This window comes from Aulonocara stuartgranti, assembly GCF_965226115.1.
Source record: "Aulonocara stuartgranti genome assembly, chromosome: 7".
NCBI lineage: Eukaryota > Metazoa > Chordata > Actinopteri > Cichliformes > Cichlidae > Aulonocara > Aulonocara stuartgranti.
Window position 1 is genome coordinate 170,598 of NC_138945.1, and position 14,437 is coordinate 185,034.

Consider the following 14,437-nt stretch of genomic DNA (forward strand, 5'->3'; position numbering starts at 1 on the left):
GCCTTCTAGAAAACTATTACTACATTCCTGGACATCCTGATCCTCTGGTGTGTGGAAACCAGTCAGACGCTGGGTAAGTAAACATGAGTCTCTTTCATTCACTGACAACAACAACAATAAAAACAAACTGTTTTTTATGTGTTCAGGTGCTGTCCAGATGGTTTCACCTGTGTGAAAGCAGGAAGTAACCCAAACTTCGGATACACCAGCTACGACTCGTTTTTCTGGTCTCTGATGTCACTTTTCAGACTCATGATGCATGACTTCTGGGAAAGCCTGATGCAGTTGGTCAGTAACTCACCGATGACCACATGCAGGCTCCTCCCAGTACTCCGGTTGTCTCATCCGTTTCTCTCACCTGTCTGTCCCTCCACAGACGTTGCGAGCTGCAGGAAAATCCTATCTGATCGTCTTTCTGTTCGTCTTCTTCCCGGGTTGTTTCTTCCTGCTCAGTCTCATTTTGGCAGTGGTTGTTGTGACACGAGCGGAGCAAGAAGAGACTCAAGATGCCGAGGCCATACAAAGAGAAGAAGAGTTCGGACGGATTGTGGAGGTGCTGAAGAGGAGAGAGGAGGAGGAGGTCAGTAAGGACTCATTGCTTCCACAGGAATTAGGAGGGCAATGAGCAGCCAAATACTAATCAAGTCTAATCAGATTTAGTTCATTGGTTGGTCATCAGTAAGTGTGTGCACCTCTTTAACAGCAGATTTTGTCAGTTTGCTGTGGAGCATCCAGGTGTGTGCTAACACAATACCACCTTCTCTCCAGGACTGGGTGCTGCACCTTCAAAAAAACAAAAGAAGGAATCAATGATCCACACACGGGAATAAAGTTGCTTCTTATTTGCTGAACCTTGTGTCACATGTTACAGGTGCAACTTTTTTTACGTCTACCTAACTTACAGTCCTCTCTTCTAAATTCTTACGTTTATCTCGACTTCTGGAACAGACTCAACACCGCTGTTGGGTCTGCGCTACAGCAGGCCCGCTGGTTCAGACTGATTCCTGTAAAGAAGGAAATACAGAACAGCAATCGATCGGTTTTCACATGCTACAGCAAGGGGAGGATGTCGGGGCAGCCCTTCTGCCCTCGAGCTCAGATTACTCCAAAGAACCAGCCCCCGCTTGCAGCCTTTTTTTGTGTGACACACAGTTTACACAAGCACCCATTGTAAAAAACCCCTATGGTCACAAAAGGTTAAAACACTGCGTGTGTGTGTGTGTGTGTGTGTGTGTATATGCATGTGCGAGCATGTTTGTGTGTGTGTGTGGATGGGGGTACGTTTGTGTGACTTCCTGCTGAGGATGTGCCTACAGTTACGCTATAGCCCCCCTCACCATTCAACAGGCTGGGGAGGGCAACAGAAACAGAAGGATGTCTCTGAGCACACAGTTTAAGGCCAGGCTTACAAACTTAAGTACAATAATGGCAACATTTAACAATTTCAGCCTAACAACCACCTTTCCTGGCCTCGCCAGTATAGCAACACACAATGCCCTATCTCAACAATCAACCTACTCTGTGCGCTTCTCCAGAAAAATAAACATGAACTTAAGACGCCTGTACTGATAATAACTGTTAATTCAATTCAATTCAATTCAATTTTATTTATATAGCGCCAAATCACAACATAAGTCGCCTCAAGGCGCTTCATAAATACAGAGAAAAAAAACCAACAATCATATGACCCCCTATGAGCAAGCACTTTGGTAACAGTGGGAAGGAAAAACTCCCTTTTAACAGGAAGAAACCTCCGGCAAAACCAGGCTCAGGGAGGGGCGGGGCATCTGCTGCGACCGGTTGGGGTGAGAGAAGGAAGACAGGATAAAGACATGCTGTGGAAGAGAGACAGAGGTTAATAACAGATATGATTCAATGCAGAGAGGTCTGTTAATACATACTGAGTGAGAAAGGTGACTGGAAAGGAAAAACTCAATGCATCATGGGAATCCCCTGGCAGCCTACATCTATTGCAGCATAACTAAGGGAGGATTCAGGGTCACCTGGTCCAGCCGTAACTATATGCTTTAGCAAAAATGAAAGTTTGAAGCCTAATCTTGAAAGTAGAGATAGTGTCTGTCTCCTGAATCCAAACTGGAAGCTGGTTCCACAGAAGAGGGGCCTGAAAACTGAAGGCTCTCCCTCCCATTCTACTTTTAAATACTCTAGGAACAACAAGTAGGCCTGCAGAGCGAGAGCGAAGTGCTCTAATAGGGTGATATGGTACTACAAGGTCATTGAGATAAGATGGGGCCTGATTATTTAAGACCTTGTATGTGAGGAGCAGGATTTTGAATTCAATTCTGGATTTAACAGGAAGCCAAAACAGGAGAAATCTGCTCTCTTTCTAGTCCCTGTCAGGACTCTTGCTGCAGCATTTTGGATTAGCTGAAGGCTTTTCAGTGAGTTTTTTGGACACCCTGATAATAATGAATTACAGTCGTCCAGCCTGGAAGTAATAAATGCATGAACTAGTTTTTCAGCGTCACTCTGAGACAGGATATTTCTAATTTTAGAGATGTTGCACAAATGGAAGAACGCAGTCTTACATATTTGTTTAATATGTGCATTGAAGGACATGTCCTGGTCAAAAATGACTCCAAGGTTCCTCAGTGTTACTGGAGGCCAAGGTAATGCCATCCAGAGTAAGAATCTGCTTAGATACCATATTTCTAGGCTTTTCAGGGCCGAGTACAATAACCTCAGTTTGATCTGAATTAAGAAGCATGAAGTTAGCAGCCATCCAGGTCTTTATGTCTTTAAGACATTCCTGCAGTTTAACTCATTGGTGTGTGTTATCTGGCTTCATGGACAGATAGAGCTGGGTGTCATCAGCATAGCAGTGTAAATGTATGCTATGTCTTCTAATGATGCTGCCTAAGGGAAGCATGTATAATGTAAACAGAATTGGTCCTAGCACTGAACCCTGTGGAACTCCATAATTAACCTCAGTGTGTGAAGAGGACTCTCCATTTACATGCACAAACTGGAGTCTATTAGATAGATATGATACAAACCACTGCAGTGCAGTACCTGTAATACCTACAGCATGTTCTAATCGCTCTAATAGGATATTATGGTCGACAGCATCGAACGCTGCACTGAGGTCTAGCAGGACGAGCACAGAGATGAGTCCACTGTCAGAGGCCATAAGAAGATCATTTGTAACCTTCACTAAAGCTGTTTCTGTGCTGTGATGAGCTCTGAAACCTGACTGAAACTCTTCAAATAAACCTCTGCAGATGAACTGTTAGCTGTTTGACAACTACTCTTTCAAGGATGTTTGATATAAAGGAAGGTTGGAGATTGGCCTATAATTAGCTAAGACTGCTGGGTCTAGAGATGCTTTTTGAGTAAAGGTTTAACTACAGCTAGCTTGAAGGCCTGTGGTACATAGCCGATCATTAGAGATAGGTTGATCATATTTAAGATCGAAGAATTAATTAGTGGCAGGACTTCTTTGAGCAGTTTTGTAGGAATGGGGTCTAAAAGACAGGTTGATGGTTTGGAGGAAGTAATTATTGAAGTTAACTCAGAAAGATCAATTAGAGAAAAAGAGTCTAACTTAACATCAATGGTACTAAGAGTAGCTGTAGATAATATTACATCTGTGGGATGATTACTGGTAATTTTTTCTCTAATGATAAAAATTTTATTTGTGAAGAAGTTCATGAAGTCATTACTAGTTAACGTTAAAGGGATGGTTGGCTCAAAAGAGCTCTGACTGTTTGTCAGCCTGGCTACAGTGCTGAAGAGAAACCTGGGGTTGTTCTTATTTTCTTCAATCAGTGATGAATAGTAAGATGTTCTGGCTTTGCGGAGGGCTTTCTTATAAAGCAGCAAACTATTTCTCCAGGCTAAATGATGATCCTCTAAATTTATGACACGCCATTTCCTCTCCAGATTACGAGTCATCTGCTTTAGGCTACCACGGAGTCAGGTACTTCTGATTAGAGACCTTAGTTTTTACTGGAGCTACAGTATCCAGAGTCGTACGTAGTGCGGAGGTAAAATTATTAACAAGATAATCGACCTCTGTTGGAGTAGCGTTCAGATAGCTGCTCTGCTCTGTGTTGGTACAGGGCATTGAAGGTGATAACAGTGGGTGGATTATATTCTTAAACTTAGTTACAGCGCTTTCAGAAAGACATCTACTTTGATAAAGTCTACTCTCCACCGCTGTGTAATCAATTATTGTAAATGTAAATGTTATCAGGAAATGATCAGACAGGAGAGGGTTTTCAGGAAACACTGTTAAATGTTCAGTTTCTATGCCATATGTTAAAACAAGATCTAGAGTGTGATTAAAGTGGTGGGTGGGTTCTTTTACATTTTGAGAGAAACCAATTGAGTCTAATAACAGATTAAATGCCATGTTGAGGCTGTCATTTTTAGCATCTACATGGATGTTAAAATCACCCACAATAATTATTTTATCTGAGCTCAGAACTAAATTAGATATAAAGTCTGAGAAATCAGACAGAAACTCTGTGTAAGGCCCAGGTGGACGATAGATGATAACAAGTAAGACTGGTTTCTGAGTTTCACAGCTGGGGTGGACGAGGCTAAGCATCAGGCTTTCAAATGAATTAAAAGTCTGTCTGGGTCTTTCATTAATTAATAAGCTGGTGTGAAAAATTGCTGCCACACCTCCCCCTCGGCCTGTGCTTCGAGATTTCTGGTAGTTAGAATGACTCGGGGGTGTTGATTCATTTAAACTAACATAATCATCCTGCTGCAACCAGGTTTCTGTAAGGCAGAGTAAATCAATTTGTTGATCAATTATTAAGTCATGTACTAACAGAGACTTGGAGGAGAAAGACCTAATATTTAATAATCCACATTTCACTGTTTTACTCTTTGGTTCAGATGTGGATACTGTATTGTTCTTTCTTTGTAATTGTTTATGTTTAAGTTGTTTGTTGCTGGTTTTTAGTTTGTTTTTTGTCTGTTTGGGAGCTGACACAGTCTCTATGGAGATGGGTTTTTGGGGGGGTAGCAGGAGGAGAGAAGCTGCAGAGAGGCGTGTAAGACTGCAACTATGCATATATAAACAAATGATTCATTATGATACCACACTGGGCATTGCAGCAAATTCACGGCAAGAACTGATGCTCAGAGAAACCACAGAGAAACCCCAGTTACTGTGGCTGAGGTCCAACAGCCCCACCTCAGACTCTACAGGCCTCATTGAGCAGGTTGATGGGCTCCATGGCCACGACAAAAGGGAGATCAGAGTCGCCTTTATTGGCCGTGTATATGCGCAGACACATACGAGGAATTTGGTTCGGGTAGATGACGACTCTCAATCACAGCAATGTAAATCACAACAATATGTAAACAACACAATAGAAACAATATAAAATAACCATAAGGTGTGTGTCTCTAGGAGGAGAGCCACACCAACAGCTGAGCTCTGACAGCTTGGAACACTGGCACACTAGGCCCAGGTGTTGCCAGTGTTGCTAAAACATTCCACACCTGTACAAAATATACTGGAATAACACGAGTAGGTCTATTATCGGGCTTTAGTTCTGTTCATATATCAAACACGTCCTATTCTTCATCTAAATATCCTTCTGTGTCTAGCATGTGACCAATCCTGCAGACCTGTCGGCAGCATTTAAAATCCAGCTGTTCCAAAAACCTTTCACCAGCTTCTTCTCAACTTATTGTGTCAGCCGTGACCTTTCTGAGACAAAATAACCCTGTTTGGAAACTGTTCAGAGTACTGTGGGATGGCTCTGCTGAAATCGTCATTTAGCATAACTGAGTTTGGGTGTTTTGTTATGGACAGCAGGCTTCCAGCAGGGCAGAGACTCCAGAGCAACAGGACTCACTGCAGAAGAAGAAATCAGCTGGTATACGAGCTACTAAGCAAGAATACGTTGAAGGTAAACAGATATTTACCTCCACCTCTTTAACCTCCACCTTCCTTCATTGGGACAGGACAACACGCTCTGTCACTGAGAGCAGTCACAGACAAACGCGAAGAGCCGAGGCTCTGCAGACAACTTAATGCTGACACAGTTTGTGGCCTCACAGAGTAGCTTTGTGTTGCAGAGGCAGAGGAGCACCACCGGCCTTTGTGCTGCACCTGCACTGACGCCTTCCTGAAGGGGGACTGTTGTGGCTGCTGGCGATGGCTCAAACAGCAGTTTCACACCTTTATCACGAACCCTTTCTTTGACCTGGTCATCATCATCTGCATCATTGTTAGCACCATCTTCACAGCCATGGAACATTACCCTATGATGGAGGAGTTCATGGAGACCCTGGTCATCGCTGAGCTGGTGAGTGTTGAAGAAGTGTCTGCAGACCCTGTTATCTCCTACTTGGTTAATTTAATGGCAGCTTCTTCACTGCAGGCTAAAATCAGGACTTTTCCATTCTGCTCCCTTAGTTTGGTGTAGACTTGATCAGTCGGAGGGACCATATGTTCTTCTTCGATGTGCCTCCATGACCAATTTAGTGATGAATGCTTTTAGCGGGTTCTTCAGCCACCTAGCAAGAGTGGTTTAAAATGTCCACTCAGAGCAATTACATCACAAATGGTAACAAACCAACGGTACAAACCTGTAAACGACCTGCATAACTGAGAGGAAAAGCAGCACAGTGAGGTAAAAATGTAACGGGGGTACAGTATAAACCTCTGGCAAGTCTCGAGAAAAGTAAGGATCAGCTGGGATTCAGAGGGAGCTTTGCTGAGGTTTATTTACACCGTGAGTCTTTTTGCAGTAACAGTGATGCCTGGTCAGAGTGATCTACCTTTACATGGGTGACATTTCACAGGAAAATGATTGTTTTGTTGGAACTTCTACTTCTGCACGGGACTCGGTGTGTTCGAGGTTTTTCGTTCGCCTGTCTGCCGATGGTTGGATGAATTGGATGCAAAACATGCTTCTACCCTGTGACCTCTGACCCCTTTGAACTGTGCAGGTCTTCCGTGTGATCTTTGCAGCTGAGATGATCATCAAACTTGTCGCACTGGGCCTGCATGGATACTTCCAGGTCAGATTTGTAGTTTCTTCTCAACAGTTCAGCGATCTGCCATTTTCAAAGAAACATTTGTGATTGTTTGTTGTCGTGGTTACAGGTGCGCTGGCATATCTTCGACTTTATCCTCGTCATCATTTCTCTGGTGCAGCTGGGACTGGCTGACGTTGAGGGTCTATCTTTGCTGCACAGTTTTCTTCCGGTTAGTATAACATCACCATCACTGTCATCATCATCATCTGTTCTCACGTATCTTTCTGTTTGTCCAGTTTCGAGTGTTTCGGCTGGCCCGTTGGTGGCCGATGCTCCACATGTTTTTGAAGATCGTCTGGGCCTCAGTGGGGAACCTGACTCTGGTTCTCTTCATCACGGTCTTCATGTTCTCTGTGGCGGGCGTGCAGCTGTTCCAGTCGGACTACAAAGCTAACGTCTGTCGCATTTCTCTTGACTGCCAGCTTCCTCGTTGGCATATGGAAGACTTTTTCCACACCTTCATGCTTGTCTTCAGGGTCTTGTGTGGACTGTGTTTAGAGTCTTTATGGGATTGCATGGAGGTCTCGAATGATGGCATGTGTGTGACCTTCTTCATGATTGTCCTGATTGTTGGAAAGCTGCTGGTGAGTCTCTTTACACTTAACAACCTAGAATGACCCAGTCCACCTTAGTCCAATCAGAGTTTTTGAATGAGTTCCTGGTCTGTTTGCAGATCCTACATCTGTTCCTGAATTTATTGTTCATCAATGTTCAGCTGGTGGATTCAGAAGACAAAACAACAAACATTCTGCAGAGTACCATGAAACAGACCAGAACCTGGATCCCCAAGAGAATCTGGACTTTGTGGGGGAAGAACTACGCTGACCAAGATCACAAAGGTGGTTTTTGTTTGTATATTTGTCTTTGTAGGTTCTCAGTTATCCAGGTCACAGTAATCCAAGGAGCTTGTTTTGTGCCATTACTTTATTGCTGTTTTGGGGGTCTGCATTATTAACATGGAATGTAGATATAACACTGGCACAGCCACAACGAGGTAACATATTAGTCAAAGTCAAACTTTATTGTCATCTCCGCTAAATGGCAAATGGTAAATGGCCTGTATTTGTATAGCGCATTACTTGGTCCCCTATGGACCAAAAGCACTTTACACTGCATTCAGTCATCCGCCCATTCACACACTGGTGATGGCAAGCTACATTGTAGCCACAGCTGCCCTGGGGCGCACTGACTGCTACAGCCAGTGCAGCATATAAAGACAAGACGACGAGTTACATCAGTGCAAAAAACCCTAATAAATGGATATAAAAGGAGTAGAAAAATAAATATACACTTAAGACTAAGACTTAGTGAAGTCCTGTCTTGAAGCCTGAAACTGGATGTTTACAAACTGGATCTGACTTCGACAGTGAGGGACTCTGCTCACTACTCATTGGTAGTAAAATGTAAAGTGGATTGTAGTCTCGACTTAAATCTTCCCGTCCTTCCTTCTCCTCAACAAGACTTCAAACTAGTGACTGAGACCATAAATTCATCAGTGAGCTGAGTGATGAGGTGAACACGAAGCTCATTTTCTCATATACTTGCAAATGTTCAGGTTACAACCAGAGGAGTCGCCACCTGCTGGACATTAGAGAGACTGCAGGTTTGAGGCAGTGTTGCCTTCATGTTTCAGGTCATCCTCACACATACTCTGTTGTTAGTGGTTTATTTTTTTTCTGTGGATCGTATTTGGATTTCTGTGTCTTTTTTAAGTTTTAGATTTAGAGCTTTTAATTTGAAAATATTTTCATGTTTTCCTCATTTGCAGGTGACACTGAAAAAGACAACAAGGAGGAATATCTGGCCTTAAGCTCTGTGAGCTCAGATCAGCTGACCCTCGATGATAACCACACAAACATGGCCGCCTGGGAGGCCCCCGTCGCTGTGGCTGAGATCGAGTTTAGGACGCCTGAAAATGCAGAAGAAAAGGAGACGCAGCATGTAAAGCAGATTCTACTATTTTTGATCCTAGAGCAGAATTTCATGTTAAAAGTAAATACTGATGTGTGACGCAGCTTCGGCCTCGAGTATGAACAGCAGATAAACATGTTTGTGTCGCCACGGGGCGACCGTGGCTCAGGGGGTTGGGAATCGCATCTGTAACCGGAAGGTCGCCGGTTCGATCCCTGGGCTCTCTGTCCTGGTCGTTGTGTCCTTGGGCAAGACACTTTACCCTACTTACCTACTGGTGTTGGCCAGAGGGGCCGATGGCGCGATATGGCAGCCTCGCTTCTGTCAGTCTGCCCCAGGACAGCTGTGGCTACACCTGTAGCTGCCTCCACCAGTGTGTGAATGTGAGAGTGAATGAATAGTGGTATTGTAAAGCGCTTTGGGTGCCTTGAAAAGTGCTATATAAATCCAATCCATTATTATTATTTATTATTACACAGTACTATTTTCCTCACTGTGATCACTGTGCATGAAGAACATCTCTCCACCCTCGATGTGACCGCAGCATCATCAGAGCTTCAGCATAACTGCAGTTGTCTTTATGATGAATTGAGTGAAACACAGCGATGAGATGCTTTCACACACACATCCACAGCACACAGGTTTAAGGCAGACGACTGGACCGTGTAAAGTTCAGGTTTTAGTTTGAAATTCATCAGCAGCTGCTGATGTTAAAATCACTGCAACAGCTTAAAGAAGGTGATCATCAGACTTTTACAGGACTGAAATCAGCCATCCTGAATTCACAGACACAGTAAAGACCCGAGACATAAACCGCGTGAGCTTTCAGAGTGTGAACACTTAGTCCGGTGACAGTATTTTAAAGTAACTAGGACATTAAAGTTTATTTATGTTTGTGAACTTCTGTGTCTGCAGTGTGACGTCATGCAGAAACGTAAAGATGAAACTCATCCAGAACCTGAGGACTGCTGCTGCAACAGTATGAGCACACACACACACACACACACTGTTATATCAAATTATTATATGTAAAATAGTTTAAACCTGCAGTGACAAACCTTTGTCTCCCTCTTCTGGCAGTGAGAGTAATTACGTAAATGCTGAGCTTTGGTAAACGTGTTCATGTTTCACCATATTTGGATCACACAGACTCGGATACCTGCTAATTAGTGTTCAGTAACATCCAAATAAAATCCTCAAGTTTCAGTCCCTGAAACTGGACCTCAGACTTCTTGAATGTCTGTTGGTCCAGTCAACCTCACAGCAGCCATATTATTGGTCAGATGATTGTAATAAAAATGATCCAAAAGACTCCAACAGCACAAACACGGTCCAGAGGTCCAGTTCAGGGACTGCAATTGGCAGACAGCTAGCAGCTACACCCGCCTGTGTCACCATCCACCTGTTAGTTAAAGAGGCCCCGCCCCTAATAATGCCAACTTTAAGGCTCAATACAAACCTTCTCTCACTCTCTTACATTTGTCATGAAAGGGGGAAATTATGGATATGGATTTGGTCTCAGGCTGTAAACATGTTTATTTGTGCTGTAAAGTTTTAACATAGGGACATGTTAAATCTATGGCGACCGGCTCACTGCTGGAGCCTCTGCTAGAGGAACTGCAGCTTTTGGTTCTTCTGTGCATGATTTAGTTTTCAGTGCCTCAGTTTGATGGATGATGTAGACCCAATTTAAAAGTTCAACAAACTGTGACATACAGAGATGATATCAAAGTTCCTTCACTGCAGCTGTTTCCGTTACATCAAGAGAACAGAAGCCAATCAGTCAGCAACGCCTCTGATGTGTTTCAGGCTGTTACATCTGCTGTCCGTTCCTGGAAATAGACACATCCCAGGGTACCGGCAGGGTCTGGTCTAACTTCAGGAGAGCCTGCCTCTGCATTGTGCAACACAAATTCTTTGAGGGCTTCATCGTCTTCATCATCCTGCTGAGCTGTGCAGCTCTGGTAAACAGACATTGTCAATACATATTTGACAATATACATCATGAATTCATGTCACATTCAAACCCTGGACTCACTTGGACATGTTTTATCTTCCTGGCTTAACTCCACACTGAAACCACTAAGCTAAACATATGGCACTGATAGCGACCTGCATGAACCCACAGACAGTTGATTTGGTCTTTGAAATCACTTTTGGATCAGTGTCTTGATGCATGCTCAATCATCCAGGTAAGTAAATCCCAAAGGTTGAATCTGTACACCTGGTCGTAACGTTTTCAGGAGAAACTTTCATCATCAGGGGACGTCTTCAGTCTCAGCTGACTGCAGGTCTCCAACCATATAAACAGGACATTTGGACACTGACTGAAACTAGCACCACTGAAGGAACAATGGGCTGGGAGGTCAGTTCCTTCATCGTTAATATGCAAATTCTTTTGACCATTTGATCAAAGACGATTGATCAATAACCATGAGTCCCATTCACAGAGAGTTGGGGAATGGCTGCAATCACAGCATTGTAAGATGGTGACAGATGTACCCTTAGGCCCCTCCTCCATTCAGAGATGGTCCTTCCCTTTTCACGTAAATGGCCTCCTTGACTCTGCCTTCAAACCAGCGTTCCTCCCTGTCCAGGATGTTACATCCTCATCATTGAAAGAGTGTCCACTGGCCTGTAGGTGTGAATAGACTGCAGAGTCCTGGCCTGACGAGGTGGCTCTTCTGTGTTGTGTCATCTGCTTGTGCAATCTACTGTTTATAAGGTTGGAAACCTGCAGTCCGCTGAGACTGAAGAAGTCACCTGATGATGATGAAACGTTTCTCCCACTGAAAACGTTCAGATGAACTGAATCAACCTTTTTGGGTTTTGGAGCTGTTGGGGTGGTTTCCTGTTCATGGGTAGAAAAGTTATGTCTTATTATTGCAGAGGTGCTGCTCTGAAAGACACAAAACATCCCCTCACTAAAGCGCCAGAGTTGCAGATGATCACAGTCTACAATATTAGAGAGAGGATCACAACAATCAGATGACAAGAGCAGCCCTTGGTGACAGTGGGAAGGAAGAATCCCTTTTTTTTAACAGAAAGAGACCTCCATCTGAACCAGAATCAGGGAGGAGCAGCCATCTCCTGGATGTGTCGGAGGGTGGTGGGAAAAAACACAGACAGAAAAGAAGAGCTCATGAAGAACAAACAGGACAGCAGGTCGTCTGTTAAACCAGAAGGTCACACTGCTAGAATGACAGTGGTTGTCCTTAGATCGTCTCATATGCTGCTTGTTGTGAGTAAACAGGCGTGTGTTTGTGAACAGGTTTTTGAGGACATCTACCTGGGGCATCGTCCAGTCTTGCAGAGAGTTTTGAAGATGGCAGACCTGGTGTTCACCTTCGTGTTTCTGGTGGAGATGCTACTGAAGTGGATCGCTTTTGGATTCAAGAAATACTTCACAAGCTTCTGGTGCTGGCTCGACTTCCTCATCCTAGATGTAAGAGCACAATCGGCAGCACCGATTATTGGCAGTATTTTACAAAGCCAGTCACGGAGGGACCACAAGCCAGTGTTGTCCTAGTGCTGGTCCCAAGCCTGGGTAAATGGGGAGGGTTGTATCAGTAAGAGTATTCTGGCTAAATCTTGGAATGAACGAAAAATGATGTGGGGCATTTAACCATGTGTGGAGCTGGGGATCATAGACCCACCTCAGCATTGGTGATGGCACCGAAGCTAAAGGACGGGCTGTTCATGTCTGAGATGTGGGCGGCTTTGACAGGATGTCAGTATTTGACGTTGTAGTAAAGAAATGGGGTTGTTTCAGTTTGAACAGATAAACTAACAGCACACAGTCAGGCTGGGTAAGATGAACCTGCTGCTTCACTGCTCTCCTGTACAATGAGGTCAGTTCAATTTAATCGAGTTCAATTCAATGTTATTTATATAGCACCAAATCACAACAACAGTTGCCTCAAGGTGCTTTACACTATAAGGTCAAGACCCTACAGTAATGTTAAGGAAACCGAAAAAACCCAACAATAATATGACCCCCTATGAGCAAGCGCTTTGGCAACAGTGGGAAGGAAAGACTCTCTTTTAACAGGAAGAAACCTCAAGCAGAACCAGGCTCAGGGAGGGGCGGGGCCATCTGAGGCGGGGCCTGATGATTTAAGACCTTATTGGTTTAAGAGTATGTGAGGAGCAGGATTTTGAATTCTGGATTTAACAGGAAGCCAAAACAGGAGAAATCTGCTCTCTCTTTCTAGTCCCTGTCAGGACTCTTGCTGCAGCATTTTGGATCAGCTGAAGGCTTTTCAGGGAGTTTTTTGGACATCCTGATAATAATGAATTACAGTCGTCCAGCCTGGAAGTAATAAATGCATGAACTAGTCTTTCAGCATCACTCTGAGACAGGATATTTCTAACTTTAGAGATGTTGCACAAATGGAAGAACGCAGTCTTACATATTTGTTTAATATGTGCGTTGAAGGACATGTCCTGGTCAAACATGACTCCAAGGTTCCTCACAGTGTTACTGGAGGCCAAGGTAATGCCATCCAGAGTAAGAATCTGCTTAGATACCATATTTCTAAGCTTTTCAGGGCCGAGTACAATAACCTCAGTTTGATCTGAATTAAGAAGCAGAAAGTTAGCGGCCATCCAGGTCTTTATGTCTTTAAGACATTCCTGCAGTTTAACTCATTGGTGTGTGTTATCTGGCTTCATGGACAGATAGAGCTGGGTGTCATCTGCATAGCAGTGTAAATGTATGCTATGTCTTCTAATGATGCTGCCTAAGGGAAGCATGTATAATGTAAACAGAATTGGTCCTAGCACTGAACCCTGTGGAACTCCATAATTAACCTCAGTGTGTGAAGAGGACTCTCCATTTACATGCACAAACTGGAGTCTATTAGATAGATATGATACAAACCACTGCAGTGCAGTACCTGTAATACCTACAGCATGTTCTAATCGCTCTAATAGGATATTATGGTCGACAGTATCGAACGCTGCACTGAGGTCTAGCAGGACAAGCACAGAGATGAGTCCACTGTCAGAGGCCATAAGAAGATCATTTGTAACCTTCACTAAAGCTGTTTCTGTGCTGTGAACTCTATGAGAAGTAAGCAAAGTTTATTTATTAAGTTTATTTATTTATTAAGCACTTTTCACAGAGTCGCTGTACACAAAAGGGTCAAATAAATCTGAACATTAAGTGCTAAAATATTCAATAAAAATATTTGATAAAATAAAATAAAATAAACAGGTAGTTTTAAAATAAATAAATAAACCTATAATCATTCCAATAAAACTTCTGAAGCCTGTTTAAACAAAGATTTTAGTCCACAGAGTCCACTAAGTGTAGTTGTGGTGGTAGACTGTTCTACAGCCTTGGTGCCACAGACTGAAAGCCTCTGTGCCCCCTCGTCTTTAGTCATTTACAGGGAACAACCAAAAAATCCAGAGTCTGTGAATGAAGAAAGAAAGCAATGATTTGTCCAAGCTGGAAAACAGGTTATTACAATAGTCTAAAAATAACTTAGAA

At 43.4% G+C, this 14,437-nt stretch overlaps 1 protein-coding gene across 4 annotated transcripts in view; it reads left to right on the plus strand.

Annotated features, from left to right (window-relative positions):
- Window positions 1–14,437, plus strand: part of LOC309711543 (sodium channel protein type 4 subunit alpha B-like) — a 44,874-nt gene that overhangs the window by 7,660 nt on the left and 22,777 nt on the right. For 3 of the 4 annotated variants that reach the window (XM_082541929.1, XM_082541932.1, XM_082541931.1), the window contains exons 9-21: window positions 10–73; window positions 147–288; window positions 377–580; window positions 5,798–5,894; window positions 6,064–6,293; window positions 6,940–7,011; window positions 7,097–7,198; window positions 7,266–7,613; window positions 7,703–7,868; window positions 8,798–8,970; window positions 9,856–9,919; window positions 10,750–10,904; window positions 12,212–12,385. In XM_082541929.1, coding sequence (XP_082398055.1) covers window positions 10–73; window positions 147–288; window positions 377–580; window positions 5,798–5,894; window positions 6,064–6,293; window positions 6,940–7,011; window positions 7,097–7,198; window positions 7,266–7,613; window positions 7,703–7,868; window positions 8,798–8,970; window positions 9,856–9,919; window positions 10,750–10,904; window positions 12,212–12,385 — 1,991 coding nt within the window. The remainder of the gene's footprint in view (window positions 1–9; window positions 74–146; window positions 289–376; window positions 581–5,797; window positions 5,895–6,063; window positions 6,294–6,939; window positions 7,012–7,096; window positions 7,199–7,265; window positions 7,614–7,702; window positions 7,869–8,797; window positions 8,971–9,855; window positions 9,920–10,749; window positions 10,905–12,211; window positions 12,386–14,437) is intronic. The other variant, XM_082541930.1, reaches the window with a different exon arrangement.